At 38.6% G+C, this 15,930-nt stretch overlaps 1 protein-coding gene across 1 annotated transcript in view; it reads right to left on the bottom strand.

Moving 5' to 3' along the window:
- RAB8B (RAB8B, member RAS oncogene family) overlaps positions 1–15,930 on the bottom strand; it is a 41,942-nt gene that overhangs the window by 12,569 nt on the left and 13,443 nt on the right. The window contains exon 3 of the mRNA XM_038420131.2: positions 5,321–5,381. Within this exon, the coding sequence (XP_038276059.1) occupies positions 5,321–5,381 (61 nt within the window). The remainder of the gene's footprint in view (positions 1–5,320; positions 5,382–15,930) is intronic.

Below are 15,930 nucleotides of genomic sequence, written 5' to 3' on the forward strand. Positions count from 1 at the left end.
ATGAGGGGAAATAGCAGGGTGGATAAAAATAAATTTTTTAAAAAATTTTTTAAATCATCGAATTTTTTAAAATGTAAATAGGATTTTTTTGATGAAATGCTTTTTGAAGAAAAAAATCTATCTAAAGATAGTTTTAATTAAGATATCTTTGAGCTATAATGTATCTCATCATGGAATAGGGATTATAAATTCTAATTCTATAGTATGAGACAACATATTCATGTAACATTTAAGAAAAGTTTTGTAAATGAGTTCCAATAGTTCATGGATTTGGGACTCAATTTTATTGAGGTCCAGGGGCTTCTGTATATATTAATTTAGGTTAATCTTTCTAACTATCCAATGGGACTCAATGCTCAGTCTAGATCAGGGATCGGCAACCTTTGGCACGGGGCCCGTCAGGGAAATCCACTGGCGGGTCGGGCCGGTTTGTTTACCTGCAGCGTCCGCAGGTTCGGCCAATCGCAGCTCCCACTGGCCGCGGTTCACTGTACAGGCTAATGGGGGCAGAGGGAAGTGGCAGCCAGCACTTTGCAGGCCAATGGGGGCTGTGGGAAAGCGTGTGGACCGAGGGATGTTCTGGCTGTCACTTCCTGCAGCCCCCATTTGCCTGAAATGACCAACTGCCGCCAGTGGGAGTGGCGATCGGCCGAACTTGCAGACACTGCAGGTAAACAAACCGTCCCGGCCCACCAGCGGCTTTCCCTGATGGGCCATGTGCCAAAGATTGCCAATCCCTGGTCTAGAAGATACCATCTGAAATGCTTAGTTTTGCAGTTCTCAAACTGTGGATTTGTGTCTCCAGAGATAACATGCTTGTTAACAGCAAAAATGTTTTTTTTTTATTTATTTAGAAAGACAGAAAGACAGGTGAGAAACAACAGACTTCAACCCTACTGTCCCTCTGCAAATCTATGTACACAAAATCAGTCCCTTACCTCTCTCTAAGAGTGCAAAGTTTCAGAAAGTTCAATAAATAGAAGATTGTTGGGGTGGAATAGATCTGGACAAGGAGAAGAAGTCTGGAGATAATGTGAGAAGGGAACTACAGGCAGTAGAAACAAAAGTGAGACTGTTTGAGAAGCATATTCCAGAAGTCTTGAGGTCTTTCTGAGTGTAGCCTTCATTGATTTGAGATCTACCATACCATTCTCTCACTAGAAAGGAAAACCTATAATGGCAGCAGGCCGCAAGGGAGACCCAGTTCAGGAATATTTTAATGAAGTTCCTCTACTCGCAGGTAAGACAGGCATGTGTGCAAAATGCAAAAAGTGCAACAATGAAATGCAAGGCCTGGCTGCCCGAATGAAACAACATCATGAGAAGTGTTCCCTCTCAGGAGAAAGCTGTGTTGAAAGGAACATGTCTGCAGGATCTTCAGGATGGTAAACTTATTTCATACTTCTTTCTTAAGGACTGCCTGTTTTCCTTCTGGTCTACTCTTGAATTCTCATGTTTGAGCAAAAAATGTAGTTAGTCAATGATACAATCATTTTAGATGCAGTTGTGATAAAAAATAAATAGCTGAAATAAGCAGATCTTCCTTTTACAATTTCACTTTTAAAGTAGTACTGAGTGTCAAGGAACGCAATGAGTAATACTAAATGAGAAGTATGGTAATAATCATTAAAGAACTGTATTGATTTATTTTGTTTAGGAGAATCCATCCTCAACCTACAGGATTCTGAAGACTATCCACCTTCAAGATCACCATCATTTTCTATAGTTTCAGAGTTATCTGTCAATGATAATGTTTCAGTCATATCATGTATGTCACATAGCCACAGTATATCACCTGTAGCAAAAAGAAAAAAAAAAAACTCCATCATCCAGAAACAGCCATAGATAAGTTTGTGATGAGAACCAGCAGATTACAAAAAAGAGGTAATTGATGAAAAAAATCGCCCAGTTTGTTTTTGCAACAAACTCTTTCCATACGATTGAGACCCCACACTTCATTACATGGTTCAGTCATTAAGACCTGGATACAGTCCACCCAACAGAGCAGATGTCACAGGCAAATTGCTGGATAAGTGTCTGAAAGAGAAATTGAGCAGTGTGCAAAAGCTCCAGAGGGTAAAATTGTTAACCTGAGTCTTGAGGGATGGAGCAATGCTCCACAATGATCCTGTTGTGTGTGCTTGTGGGACAACAGAAGAAGGGAATGTCTACCTTACAGAAACAACTGAGACATCAGGAAATGCACACACAGCCAAATACTTACAAGAAGTAAGAGCAGTAACAAACTGAAAAAAAATGCAAATGTTTAGTACGCAGCTTGGTCACAGACAATGATGCAAATGTATCCAAGATGAGAAGAAATTATTTAGAATAGAGTCCCAAGCTAACAACATACAACTGCAGTGCTCATTTGATGCACCTCCTAGCCAAAGACTTCAGCGTTCCAGAAATAAAGCCTAAGGTTATTGAAATTGCAAAATACTTCCGTAACAACCACTTTGCAGCAGCTGCTCTGAAAAAAGTGGGAGGAACCAAGCGAACTCTCCTATATGATGTACAATGGAGCTTGGTAGTGGACCGTTTCGAGCACTATATCAAGAACGGGCCTAATCTGATGACCGTTTGTGAACAAAATCATGAAAAAAATAGATGGCACTGTCACAGCCAAAGTTCTCAAGATTGGGCTTAAGAGAAATGTTGAACACATGCAGAGTTCCCTGAAGCCTATTTCTGTAGCCTTGAACAAAATGCAGGGAAATAGCTGTTATTGCTGACACAGTAGAAATTTGTAAGGAATTGAGTGCAATCTTAAATAGAAAAATACGCAATGACAGAGTTAAATTACAAGCATTAAAAAAAAAAACCACGAATGGGACAAGCACCATCTCCAGTTCATTTTCTTGCAAATATTTTCAATACTCGGTACCAGGGTCAAACCTTAACTGCTGAAGAGGAGGACTTGGCTACGACAGCCATCCAGCAATCATCCCTCCATAATGCCAACTATAATAAACATCAGAGGTAAGGGTGAACCAGTCAAGAAATATATATTTTCTGATGATATTTTAAAGAAAATCACACCAGTGAACTGGTGGAAGTCACTTAAGCACTTGGATTCAGAAACTGTTGAAGTGATAATCTCACTTTTAACAGCAGTAGCTTCTTCTGCCGGTGTAGAAAGAATATTTTCTTCCTTTGGACTAATTCGTTCCAAATTGAGAAATCCTTTGGGACCTGAAAAAGCAGGAAAGCTTGTTTTTCTTTTCCAGATTATGAAGAAACAGGAAAATGAAGGTGAAGACGATCAAGTTAGCTGCAGAAGCCAATATTTTAAGTTTTTCATGTTGACCTAGCTGACAGTCTATTTAATTTTTGTAGGTTTTTTTTAAAATATTTCATTTAAACTATTTTAGTTAAAAAACAATTCTAAAAAACAAACCTGATTTTATAAAACTTGAATGTTTTTAACTAAAAACAAAAATTTAAAATGCTTGTTTTGTTAATACACCTTTGGTAAATGCAATAACCAAGCAATCGTTCATTTTCTGATATAGCTGTAAAACTAATCTGAAATGTTTTCAAAATAAATCACTTTAAAAATGTATAATGTGTACCTTCTAAAAATGAAACCTACATCTATCTTGGAGTTGTGAAGATTATGTATTAAGGTTATAAGAATGCACTTATAACATAACAAGAATGCACTTTTATGTAGAAATCCATGATTAAATCAAGTCTTCACGAGTAGTGATTTAAATCAATTTGTATTTAAAATCAAATCCACCCTGGGAAATAGTAAAAAAAGAGAAATCAAATTTTCAGTTAAGAAACTGATACAGCATCAGTCAACTGAGACTCAGTACTGCATGGCCCTGCTTACACCGTAACAAGGTTAAGCAATTCTTCTGAGGCAATTTCTATACATTTTAGCCCTGTATTAAACAAAAAAAAAGTGTGCCCCAAGAAGTCATTAAAAACATGCATAATTAAGAATTAGGACCAACCACCATAGGATAGCAGTCAGTAATGTTTCTTGGATACTTCAAGGAAACTGGCCATGTGAGGATAAGACAAGTTTTAACCAGTGAGATCAGGAAGTGTATGAATGTCAATTGCACCAAAGGCAGCTAAATCCCAGATGTCTGTGGAAGTCTGCTAGCTAATTTCTCAACACTGTATGGATATAGATAACAGTTGGACACCAACAGATAAAGAAGATTTAACTATTTAGTGATGGTGATTTTTCATTACATGCAAATGTTAAATCAGTGATACTCAGGCGTCAGTGTTTCAGGAGCCAAATTAACCATCATCGTTACCCAAGAGAGACAGTAATGTGAATTCACAGTTTCATTTTCTATAGTACTATATATTTTTATATATATTATTCTCACAGAAAATAAGGTAACTATGCAAGTTGATAATGTAATTGGTTAAAAATATCGTAAAAGCATCCTGATTGGTTAATAATTAAAATCAGTGTTTTAATATCATGTGCCTCAAAGAGTCACAGGCAACACATTAAAAAGCCACTTGTGACTCACAAGCCTCAGTCCGAGTATCACTGCGTTAAACCAAGTGTCAGAAAGGGCTCATTCCAGCCCCCCCTTAAAATATATCAGCAAGCACCTGATATTTTAAGTGGAAAAACTGTTGTAGCGTTTAGTGGTCTGCCTGCATCCATCTGACAATCCCTGTGATGGTAGGAGACCAACACTGGTGGACACCAATCCTTCCTTCCCCCACAACCCAAGAACTTTTGACAATCCCCATTTCTCATTATGCTGTCTGACTCCAGGCACCAATACATTAAACATCTATCCAACACAAATTAGATTTAAAACAAAACAAAAAACAAAAAACCTAGCAGCTCTCGCTAGGATTGTGCTGTTAGATGAACCTTTTCTCCAAGAACAAGGTGGCAGATAGCTATCGTACTAGAGCTTACCACAGGTTTTACAACTTCTCCATCACTCGGGGCTTGTCTATATTACCTGCAGGATTGACAGGCAGCGATCGATCCAGCGGGGATCCATTTATCACATCTAGTTTAGACGCGATAAATCAACCGCCGAGCACTCTCCCATCAACTCCCGTACTCCAGAGCGAGAGGTGGAGGTGGAGTCGATGGGGGGGGGAGCGTCAGCTGTCGACTCACCGCAGTGAAGACACCGCGGTGAGTAGATCTAAGTATATGGACTTCAGCTATGTTATTCACATAGCTGAAGTTGCACAGCTTAGATCAATCCTCCCCCATAGCATAGACCAGGCCGAAGTCTGCCCCGTTTATGCTATCGCACTGTACTACCCATGAGTAATTTAGCCTGACTGAAAATGTACATTGCTTTGTAATACTTACCATATTTGTAGCTTAATTTTCTTCCCATCTAGTTCTATTGTTCTGATTTTAAAATCAATTCCTGGCAGAGAGAAACATACAAATTTAATGACAAAAAGAAATAAATATTCAATTTGCTATTGATTGCTCTGAAATAAAAGTAAGGGTCATGGTAGACAAGCAATAAAGATTCTGAAGTTGTTGCTCTCAAAATTACTCTGCTGAATTTGTACAGAAAACTAGACACTGAAGTTAATGGCGCTATGCTAGTTTATACCAGTTCAAGATCTCACCCCAACATCCCTCTACTTATTTATACTGTAGGACCAAAGTTTTCAGAAGCAGCCACGAATTTTGGGTGCCCAATTAGAGAGAAAGGCCCAACTATCAGAAGTTCTGACTATCCTGAAGTTTAACCAAAGTCCATGGGAGTCCTGGGTGCTCAACATGTCTGAAAAATTAGGCCTTACAGTGCCTTAAATTGGCCTTCTAATATCAGTGGCTACTTTAGAATGAAATAAGCCCAAATAAACCCAAATTTTCAAATCAGAAGCTGCAGTAGAGGGGGAAGGCACTTCATAGTCAAACAAAGGAAAGCGTTAGTCTTATCTGCAAACCAGATGTATAGGCTGATCCGTAATTGAGGCCTACTGCAATAGATCATTGAGATATATAATACACACACAGTATATAAAAGCACTCAAGATTCACTTTTCAAAATTTTACCCCAAGTCTTGTTTTCTAGATTAAGTCATAACCTCACAAATGTAGTAAGGAAATGCTACTTGTTAGTTCTGTAGTTATGAAAATAAAGTAAGTTGCATACACTATGAGTAAAACTGGTAGTAACTTTATAACTTATGGGTAGAATTTTCAAGATCACCTATTAGAATCTGAGAACAGGATCATAAAAACAAACTGATCTAGGAGTTAAGACTACGATTCCCAAACTGATTAGTGATTTGGGCATCTTGGTTTTTGGATGTCTAACTTGATATCCAAAAAAATCAAGCTCTCTTACGTTAACAACAAGCACCCATTATTTATAAAAGTCAGAACCCTTTTAAGTCTGCTACAGCCCCTAGATTACCAATCCAGTTTGAAAATCATGGCCCAATTTCTTTTCCCAACTAAATTACCCAACAACATTTAATCACAGTCTAGGATCCATATGGATTTTTCTCTAATATACATTTGACAATAGCCATTTAATGGACAGCTACATTTAGTGAAGAAAATTCTGTTTTAGCATCAAGGGCTTATAATATAGCTAAAAACAGGAAGTTCCAGGATTTTTTATATTGCAATTGAGTTTGAAGATGACACATCAGTATACAAATGCATGAATCACTTGAACTTTGACTTACATACTCAGGAGGTGGAAACATTTTGGTTTGTGAAGATGCCACCAAATTTCAGCTGTTCAATATCAGGTGCAATGAAGTGAGGATATGAAATTTAAAGCAACACTAGTTTGTAAGAATGTATGTTGTTACTACAAACACCACATTAATATTTTGATACTGCATGAACTTTTACTGATAACACTGTTCTAACTTAATGTAATGACTCTAGCTATAGTCAACTCCAGATATTAATTTAATTATTAACAAGTTTCAAAGTAATTGAGAAATTAGATTAGTTCATCTACTTCACTTTTATGTCAATTTAGCAGGGCACTTTTAGAAGGGCATGTTTCCTGAGGTATGGGCATATGTTGCACACTCAAACCAAGCACAGTGTGTGCCCCGATCCACTTTGGTGAACACTGGATATTCTCTTCTGGTTAGTATTTTCCCTGAAAAAATTTATACAACCATAATCTGACCTACTCTAAAACTCAGGATTTCTTGGCCCAAAACAGCTCTACAGAATCCAAAAAAAGACCATGTTAAATGTATCTGCACCGAAAGTGAAAACATTTTAAGAGTACTTGTGGCACCTTAGAGACAAATTTATTTGAGCATAAGCTTTCGTGAGCTACAGCTCACTTCATCGGATACTGTAGCTCACGAAAGCTTATGCTCAAATAAATTTTAGTCTAAGGTGCCACAAGTACTCCTTTTCTTTTTGCGAATACAGACTAACACGGCTGCTACTCTGAAACCTGAAAAATTTTAAGAATCTAAAAACAAGGAACAGGTAGTGAGAAAAACCATGAGCCTCACAGTTACAATGAAAAGTACAAAAAAAAAAAGAAATCAAATAAGTGACTGCAGCATTCTGAGAGGGTTATGTGAACTCGACACTGACATTTCCTTTGTTCTTCACTATAGTAACAGGAAGTGGCGAGCTGCACCCATTTGTGCAGATCTAGTGACATGTGCTACCACTTCCTGCTGTATACACTGCATGTGCAGTAACTTTGGTTACTGAAGTCAGATTATGGCATAACATATAGCTGAGACTCTAACAACATTTCATATGTTGACCATGAAAGCCATTTTAATTTCAGCAACATAGCAATGTAACAAATTCCCCCCCTCCCCGCACATACTCCTTAACCACACATTAAGAAGCAGAGGTTTTCACCCACTGGAAATAAAAACACTAATCTGGAAGATTCCCTACACTTTTTTAAACTGTAACCAGAGATAAACAAAGCGCTGTTGCAACTAAAAGGAGCACATAACTGTCACAGCTCTAAAATACAGTATCTAAAGTTACTCAGCCTTGAAGGAAAAAACATGTTTGGATATACACATGGCACTGGCCTGCTGGGTGATCTAGGGCAAATCTTCGCCTCCAAGCCTGTTTTTCTCCTTCTGTCAAATAGAGTTAATGATCTTTGGAAAGAGCTTTGAGATTGGCAGATGAACTCCATCAGAGCTAGGCATATCAACTTTTCCTGTAGAATAGGGTATTTATTGCAGGAATAATAAGCTCCCTACCACACAGGCCAGCCAAAAACTTAACTAGAAGAAAATCCAATACATCTGGACAAGCAGAAGCCTTTCAGATTTGGAACAGAGAAGAGTGAGGGGACAAGAAGGAGGGGGGGGCTGGATGAGTCGGGAGTTCTGAGGGGGGCAGGGGCCAGGCTGTTTGCAGAGGCATAGCCTTCCCTACCCAGCCCTCCATACAGTTTTGCACCCTGATGTGGCCCTTGGGCCAAAAAGTTTGCCCACCCCTGCTCTACACAGTGTAAACAGTCACAATGCTTCCCATTTCTAGTAGTGGGATACATGCCCAGTAAACTCCTAGCACCTAATGTGTTAGAAATTTAAAGAGCCAATACTTACTTCTTGGCAAGTTGATGCAGCAGAAACAAGTGTCCACGTAACTGCCAACCATCTGCATGGAAGCAGTGAGGAACCAGTTTTTGATTTACCAATTAAATACTCAAGGCTCAACTACTGCACAGTGCTTGCTCAGAATCCTAGTATACAGCAAAATTATAAATGGCAGAATAGGACATAGCTATTTACAGAGTGGTAACTACAAGCTGCCTGGTCAGAAAGGACTATGAAAGCATTCTTCATTTAAGAGAAATAAAAGCCTTGGACAGTAACACCCAATAACACATCTGAACTGCAGCATATGCGAGGATAGCATTTTATTTGTTTTTGGATGAGGACCTCAACTGCATAAACACACACAGCCACTGTTGTGGAAAGGAAAGGGAAATTACGTTAAATATCTACCAAGTCCAGTTATTAGCTGTTTGCCATGAACTGCTAGTGCCTCTGGGTACAGCTTTTTGGGATGCTCCTGTGAACTCCAGCTGCAGCAAACAGCAGTTCCAGTCAAGTGGCTAGTGTAACTCAATATATTGCTGTTACATAATAGGTATATCATGGAACATTTCGGATGGACATGGCTAGGCTAGAAAACTCAGTTACGAACTTCCCTTTGGGATTGCCACAGATTTACAATGTGTAGGTTTAGTGCTGAATTAAATAGTTTTCTACATCCCATGCACAGATAACATTAGAAGTTGGTTAAGGACTTCATATCATTGCTTCCCAAATAAAATCCATTAGATCTTTGTGTATGGTATGTACATATAAATGCAACCATGGCCTTTTAAATAGGCACTTGGACAATTCTATTAAGATTCTTGTTATATATAGTCTCAGCCCATTCTCTCATTTTTCTGAAAACGTCAATGGAAAGAGACTACAGACCAGAAAAACCAAGATTTTTCATTAGGAGTTTCCCCAGTATGAAGGGCAGCAATACTCTAGTGCTTATTACCAGAGAATATGGACTGCAATAAAAAGGGAAATTACAAGAGGGGAACAGAGTCTCAAAATAGAAAGCTGCCTTCCCCTTTAAGGGATGTGTAAGTGACTTTGATCCAAGTCCACACAGCATCCTCCAATTTAACGTTGTTTCACCTCTAAGGTGACTCTGGTCTTTGTATAGCCCTGCCCCCAAGTGTGGTGTGTGGGTTTAAAAAAAAAAAAAAAAAAAAAAAAAAAAAAAAAGGGGGAGAATTGAGATGGCAGAGGAAGATGAGGCTTGCCGTCTCCTGTTAATAAACAGGACAAGCAGTCACTTTTGGGCCACCCAGAGGAACACAGAGAGGAGGAGAAACTGCAGTAACAGCAAACATGGGATACCTACACTAGCAAGTTTGTAAGACTTACTGAAAACAGAAAATCAGAACCATTAAGAGGAGAAATATCCACTGCTATTTGACTGGAAGGCAGCAAGCCTTGAGTGATTTTTTTTTTTTAAAGAATTATTTTTTTTTAAAAAAAAAAAAAAGCTGTACAATCTCCTGAACATACAAGACTTCCTTACCACTTAGATCCATGCCAAAGAGTCCCATCTTATTTGTATAGGGTACAAATGAAGGCTTCAGACAGAATTTGGGCTCTAGTAAGTTGCATTTCCATTCAACATTGGAAGTTTTCACTTAAAGTGCAAATACTTGAAACTTAAAATCAGCATATTTTTACTGGGGGAAAGAAAACATGCTGCAGCTAGTATAGCTGTCTTGTGTTCTTTTGGCTCTTGTAAGCAGAGTGAAATTTACAAAAAATATTCTTAGGGCTCTTCAGGAGAGCAAGATTGTTAGCTTGTTGTATGGGCCTGCTCAGAACCAGAGCACAGGATGAGAAAAAGTGCATGCATACTCAAACTTGCATACTCAAACCCAGCTTTTGTATGGCATCACGTTACAGCTGAAGAACTCCACCACTTATAATACAATACTGGCAATGTAAAATTAAACAACTTTTAAGATAGATCTAAGCTCTGGGCCTACTTTAAGGAGAAGCAAAAAGATATCCAGCCTAACTTATTTAGGTTTTATTTATTTATTTTAAAAAGGTCACCAAATACTTTAGCATGTGAACATCATAAATCTACCAATCTAGACCACTACGGATATTAGCTGGGAAGAAGGCTATTGAGGATCTATCAACCACAGAGGTCTACTAAAGACAAAATCCAAACTGGTTTCTAAGTCAGCTGTTCAAAGTAATCAATTAAGTTCTCTCTTCCAAGCTCCCAATGAATTGGAGACAGAATATTGCTGTAGAATTCCTGATGGAAAATCACTGAGGATATATGCTCATTACAGGTTCTGCCTTTTGGTGACAGCAAACAATTGTTAGATGTGCACATAAATCAGTGCTATTCAGCAGTAATACTAGCAATATAGTTTAGATTCTTCTGAAAGTCAAAGTATGTTCACAATACAGTTAATATGTTTTTGCTGATTCTTAAGTGGATAGGTTTGAGTTCTGCAAGACTATAGCACACTCCAAGAGATTACTAAAGCATGACTCTCAGAACGAACTGCTGCCAGTGACATTTGCTTTTAATTTTACTTTGAAGAGTTGCAAGTAAGCAATGCTGAACCTTAAGCAGATTCTAATTTACATGCCTCGCTAAGTGCATGAGTATTAATTGTGTGCAGATGTATCTGCATATATTATATGCACATACGAGTCTTTTGGGAGACAGTTGAAAAGTTTTAATACCTTCCAAATCAGATTCCAAGCACCAGTCAGCCAGCTGTGTTGCTCTCTGGACAACAAGATAGAGAAGAACTCATTACTTGCCTCATGCACTCCTCACACCATTTCTAAAGAGTTGAGGATGTTCGCTTCATTTCCTTAAGGGAAAATCTGTAGGCAAAGAGTACATGCCTGCTCCAATTTAGACTCTGAAGCAGATATATATTATCCCTAGTTTTGATAAATTCCTAGAAACATCAGCTAAGTTGTATTAAAAGGAAAGTTTGAAGGAACATCTTACTCTGCCTCATTATCAGACACAAGATATACTGAGCCTATAAAATAAAAAAAAGATAGCACCTCACAAAAACTGCATTTATATTAGGTCCTCCTAAGAGTTTTGAGTAATGAGGTGGCATGTAAGAAAGTTACAGCGTGAGAGGCATGGTCAGAGTACAACAGTGAGGGTGGAGTGCACTTGCAACATCTTAGCATCATACAGTGCTGAATGCAAAAGAGCGAAGTCTAATCATTTTGAACTAACATTTGGGTTTACTCCCAAACACGTGCAAGACATTTTACACACAAATGCAACCAGTTATTCAGCCTTTTGAAAGTTAGGGACCCATGTTTTTCATGGTTTTTTTTTCCTTGTGTTTTGTTTTAAAAGAACAGTTGCTACTTCCAGACTTTGGAAGACTCAGCAAAATGCTCTTTTAAATGACAATCAGCACTAGTGAGCCAAGAGCAACTCTAGGCACTCCCTCCCGTTCATCTAACTTCTAGCTTGGGCAGCAAGAAAGCCAGGACAAAAACTCTGGTTTCCCCACATGATGGTATGTGGAGCTGCTACCACCTAGCCAACCCAAGAGAGGCCTAATGAAGCTGATATTTCAAGAGCCTTGATCACCGCCCTGGTTCAATGCCTTGATCCCCTCAGTTGAAGAGTTTTTCAGAGGACAGCCTACCTCCCATTCAGCCACATTTATCTCACCTTGCAAGATACTACAAAACCCTCAGCTTCATGGAGAAAGGTAAAAGGTGGAGTAGGAGGAGACATAAAATAGATATAGTTAAGGCCAATTTAGATAAGATGACAAAGAATGCAAGCATGTGTATGTGAAAAGATTTCTTACTCCGAAGCACTTGAGACTCATTAACCAGATCAGACCAATGCTCACAATGGAGTAAAAGCTAGCTGTAGGTTCCTCTAGCACCCGTCTCCTTGGCCAAGAGAAGCTATCCTACCATGGTTTGAAAAAAGGAAAGAATCTATCTTCAGTGAAGGGAAGTGACATACTTTCTGGGTTAAATCTTTAACCATCAGCACAGAACTAGGATTTTCCCCTAAAGTATACTTGAAAACTTAGTCTTTTACATGTCAGTGACCTACAGCATAAACAGGTCAGAATACCAGGATCTCACATCTAGTGTTCAGTTGACTGTCTCATGGTTCGGCTTCTTATTTACCTCAGTGATCCTGTCAGCTACATGCATTCCTTTTGGCAGTGGTCCAAGCGTTCTACTATGAGGAACAAAAGAGGCCCACCCAGAACCAAATTCAGTTTCCAAGCAAGGAGCACAGCCAGGGAAACCTCCCCAAAAGGTCTTTTTGCAGAAAGCAGAGCTCACACAACATACCTTGGACTGACCTTTCCACTAAATAATTTAAGACACTGAAAGCAAGCTGAGTCCAGCTTTTAAAATTACAAGACACAATGGCAGTAGGAACTTGCATTTGGTTGTAACTTTGTTCGACATGAGTCAAAGTTCACTTCCCCCTTCAGCAACACTTTTTAAAGCATGTTTTAGGGTAAGGGCGCTTAACAAACATGTACACAACGGAAGTTTCATATGAAAAACAGGATTTCTGGCCTCTGAACAACTCCCCATAGTGTCTGCAACCAAGATACTGCAACATTATGCTAGTGCATTATAAAAGGAAAAGCAGCTAGTCTGCTTTCGCTGTCTATTTTCATGAGCAAAACAGAGTAAGCAAACAGCCACTGGTGAAGTCAACTCGGCCTGAAATTTTTATGTTCTAATAATTTAAGAAAACATTAGCAAAAAATAAGTGCTTGTTTCGGATGTATTGTTTTTAGCTCAATATCCTTTTAAGATGGCATTGCTAACTTAATCATTTAGAGAAGTAGTTCCTACAAACTCAACATGCAATTTTGATAAGACATTCCAAAGTCAACCAGCTTGCTTCAAACAGTTAATGTATTGTTCAAATAGAATCATGCATGCAAGCGACCTCCTCTCATTAAAATGTATGAAGATTCCACCCTGAGAAAAGCCCATTGCGTAAGCAGGATGGCATGCAGCACATGAAATTTTCTGTGTTGAACATAGGACACTGGCCTTCAAGTTTAGTTCTGTAGAAAGTAACTTTTGTTTTAGAGGAAGTTCAAAGCTTTCTGAATCAAGGATTTAACCACATCCTTGTGGGCATGACAACAAGAACTAGCCTCCTGCATCAGGATGGCATATATTGGACCCTAAAGTCACCAGCTCTAAGCCAGTACTTTTTTGGCAAGTACTCAAGTAGAATTCCCCTGAAGCACCTTTTGATAACAGAACTGCTTGGAAGCCCAGTCCACTCTTCCTATTCCCCCTTTCTCTCCCAGCAGTAAAGTGACATTTAAAAAGCATAGGCTAAAGGTCATTTTGAAAAGCTGTTTTCTTTGCCTGTGTTACTCACACTGTTCCTGACTATTACAATCTAAAATTAAATTCTTCAACATTTATATTTTTTACTCAGTTGGGAGGATGAAAACAGCATGTTTCATTTCTATCTAGATAATTTCACTTCTGGATCTCATTCTCTACTAAGTTGCAGAGTTTGCAAACACTGCAGGGGAATGTTTAGACACTATTTCCATGGGAACTTTAGTTTCACGGTAACAATCCTGGTATATCTGGTACTGAGTGGTTTGGTTTTTGTTTTAGTTTTAAATAACTCACTGAAGCAGGCAGATGAGGGCAATATAAAGAGAACCACCATCCAAACCATCTATAGGCTTAGCTGACGCTATAAAGTATGTCAAATTGAAGGCATGAAAATCTTATTTTTCCCTTCAGAGGGTTTTCCTTATTCTATATCCCACATTTATAAAGGTCAAGCTCTTGACTAAGAAATATATATGACAGTATATGTTTTCATACATATTGGTAGATTCCTGACAAGAGGAATTTAGAGGCTTGCGGCGTTCAGTGCATAGCCATGATTAGTACATAACTAAAAACTTTGAGGGCTTTTAATCAGGCTTAAATAAAATTAGGACCCTCAGAAGACAAAATGCTACCTGAAAAGAGGCCAAAGGTTCATCACATATTGTAATTAGACCTGTGATATTAAAGTGACCCTGGAACACCACAGGTGGCACAACAAAATGGTTAAATGTGAAGGAATTAAATTTAATAAAAAGGGGAGCAGTTATGAAATTACAAGGATAAAAAAGAGACACCCACAATCTGGAGCCAGCTAATATGTGAAGATATTCAGAGGAAACATCCCTTTTATGTTTCAGTATCACATTGAACAAGCTATTGTTCTGGTTTATTTTCACAAAATGTGAATGATCATCAGTAGGACGTTAAAAGTTTACTTGACAACTGTAACCCAAGGACAAAGCATGCAAGCCAGCATGAAAGATACCCATGTTACCAAATCTCTTTAAGTTTAAAGGAAAAAGCCTGTTTGAAAATGTATTACAATTAAATACACTATTTAATTAGCTCTAACAGCCTTTTAAAGGAGTAGCTCCATTTTTTCCACTGCATCTCCAAGAACTGAGCATTTCACTGGAAATCTAAACTTAACCCTATGCTCATCAGAGTGTCCCACTAGGGTGTACAGATACACCATTCGTGTAAAAAAAACCAAAGCCATACAACCTAGCTGTTGGGAATTGCATCAGGATTGAGCTTGAAGACTACAGGTACAATTCTGCTTTACTGAAGTCAATGGAAGTTAATCACAGGTTTCAGAGTAGCAGCCGTGTTAGTCTGTATTCACAAAAAGAAAAGGAGTACTTGTGGCACATTAGAGACTAACAAATTAATTAGAGCATAAGCTTTCGTGAGCTACAGCTCACTTCATCGGATGCATTTGGTGGAAGTGAGCTGTAGCTCACGAAAGCTTATGCTCTAATAAATTTGTTAGTCTCTAAGGTGCCACAAGTACTCCTTTTCTTTTAATGGAAGTTAAATTACGCAGCCAGGGTTTCACCACTTATCTTTTGTAGCCTTCAGCTAATCAGTGAGAGAATTTTACAGCCTTCCAACCCCTTTTGGCAGCTAAAAGGAAGACAACAACATTTTCTAAACCCTACCACCAATCAAAACACTTAGTTCTTGCAAGAGGTTTGTGCAAGGCATGTCCGCTACTTTACCACTCCCCCATGGCCTCCATTTTTGGGAATTGACTCCAATGAACATTGAATCCTGCCTCTTTACCTTGCTCAGAACTTGCCAAAGCCACAACAGAGTGAAATTGACTTCACTCTTATCATTTTCACTGTTGCCAACACCAATAGGTTCCCAATAACAGTTGTTAAAAACATAAGAATGGTCATACTGACTCAGAGCAATGGTCCATCTAACCTAGTTTCCCATCTTCTGAGAAGTGGCCAGTGCCAGATGCTTCAGAGGGAATGAACAGAACAGGAAAATTTATCAAGAAATCCATCCATCCCCCGTCATGCAGTCCCATCT

The sequence above is a fragment of the Dermochelys coriacea genome, chromosome 10, assembly GCF_009764565.3.
Source record: "Dermochelys coriacea isolate rDerCor1 chromosome 10, rDerCor1.pri.v4, whole genome shotgun sequence".
Classification (NCBI taxonomy): Eukaryota; Metazoa; Chordata; order Testudines; family Dermochelyidae; genus Dermochelys; species Dermochelys coriacea.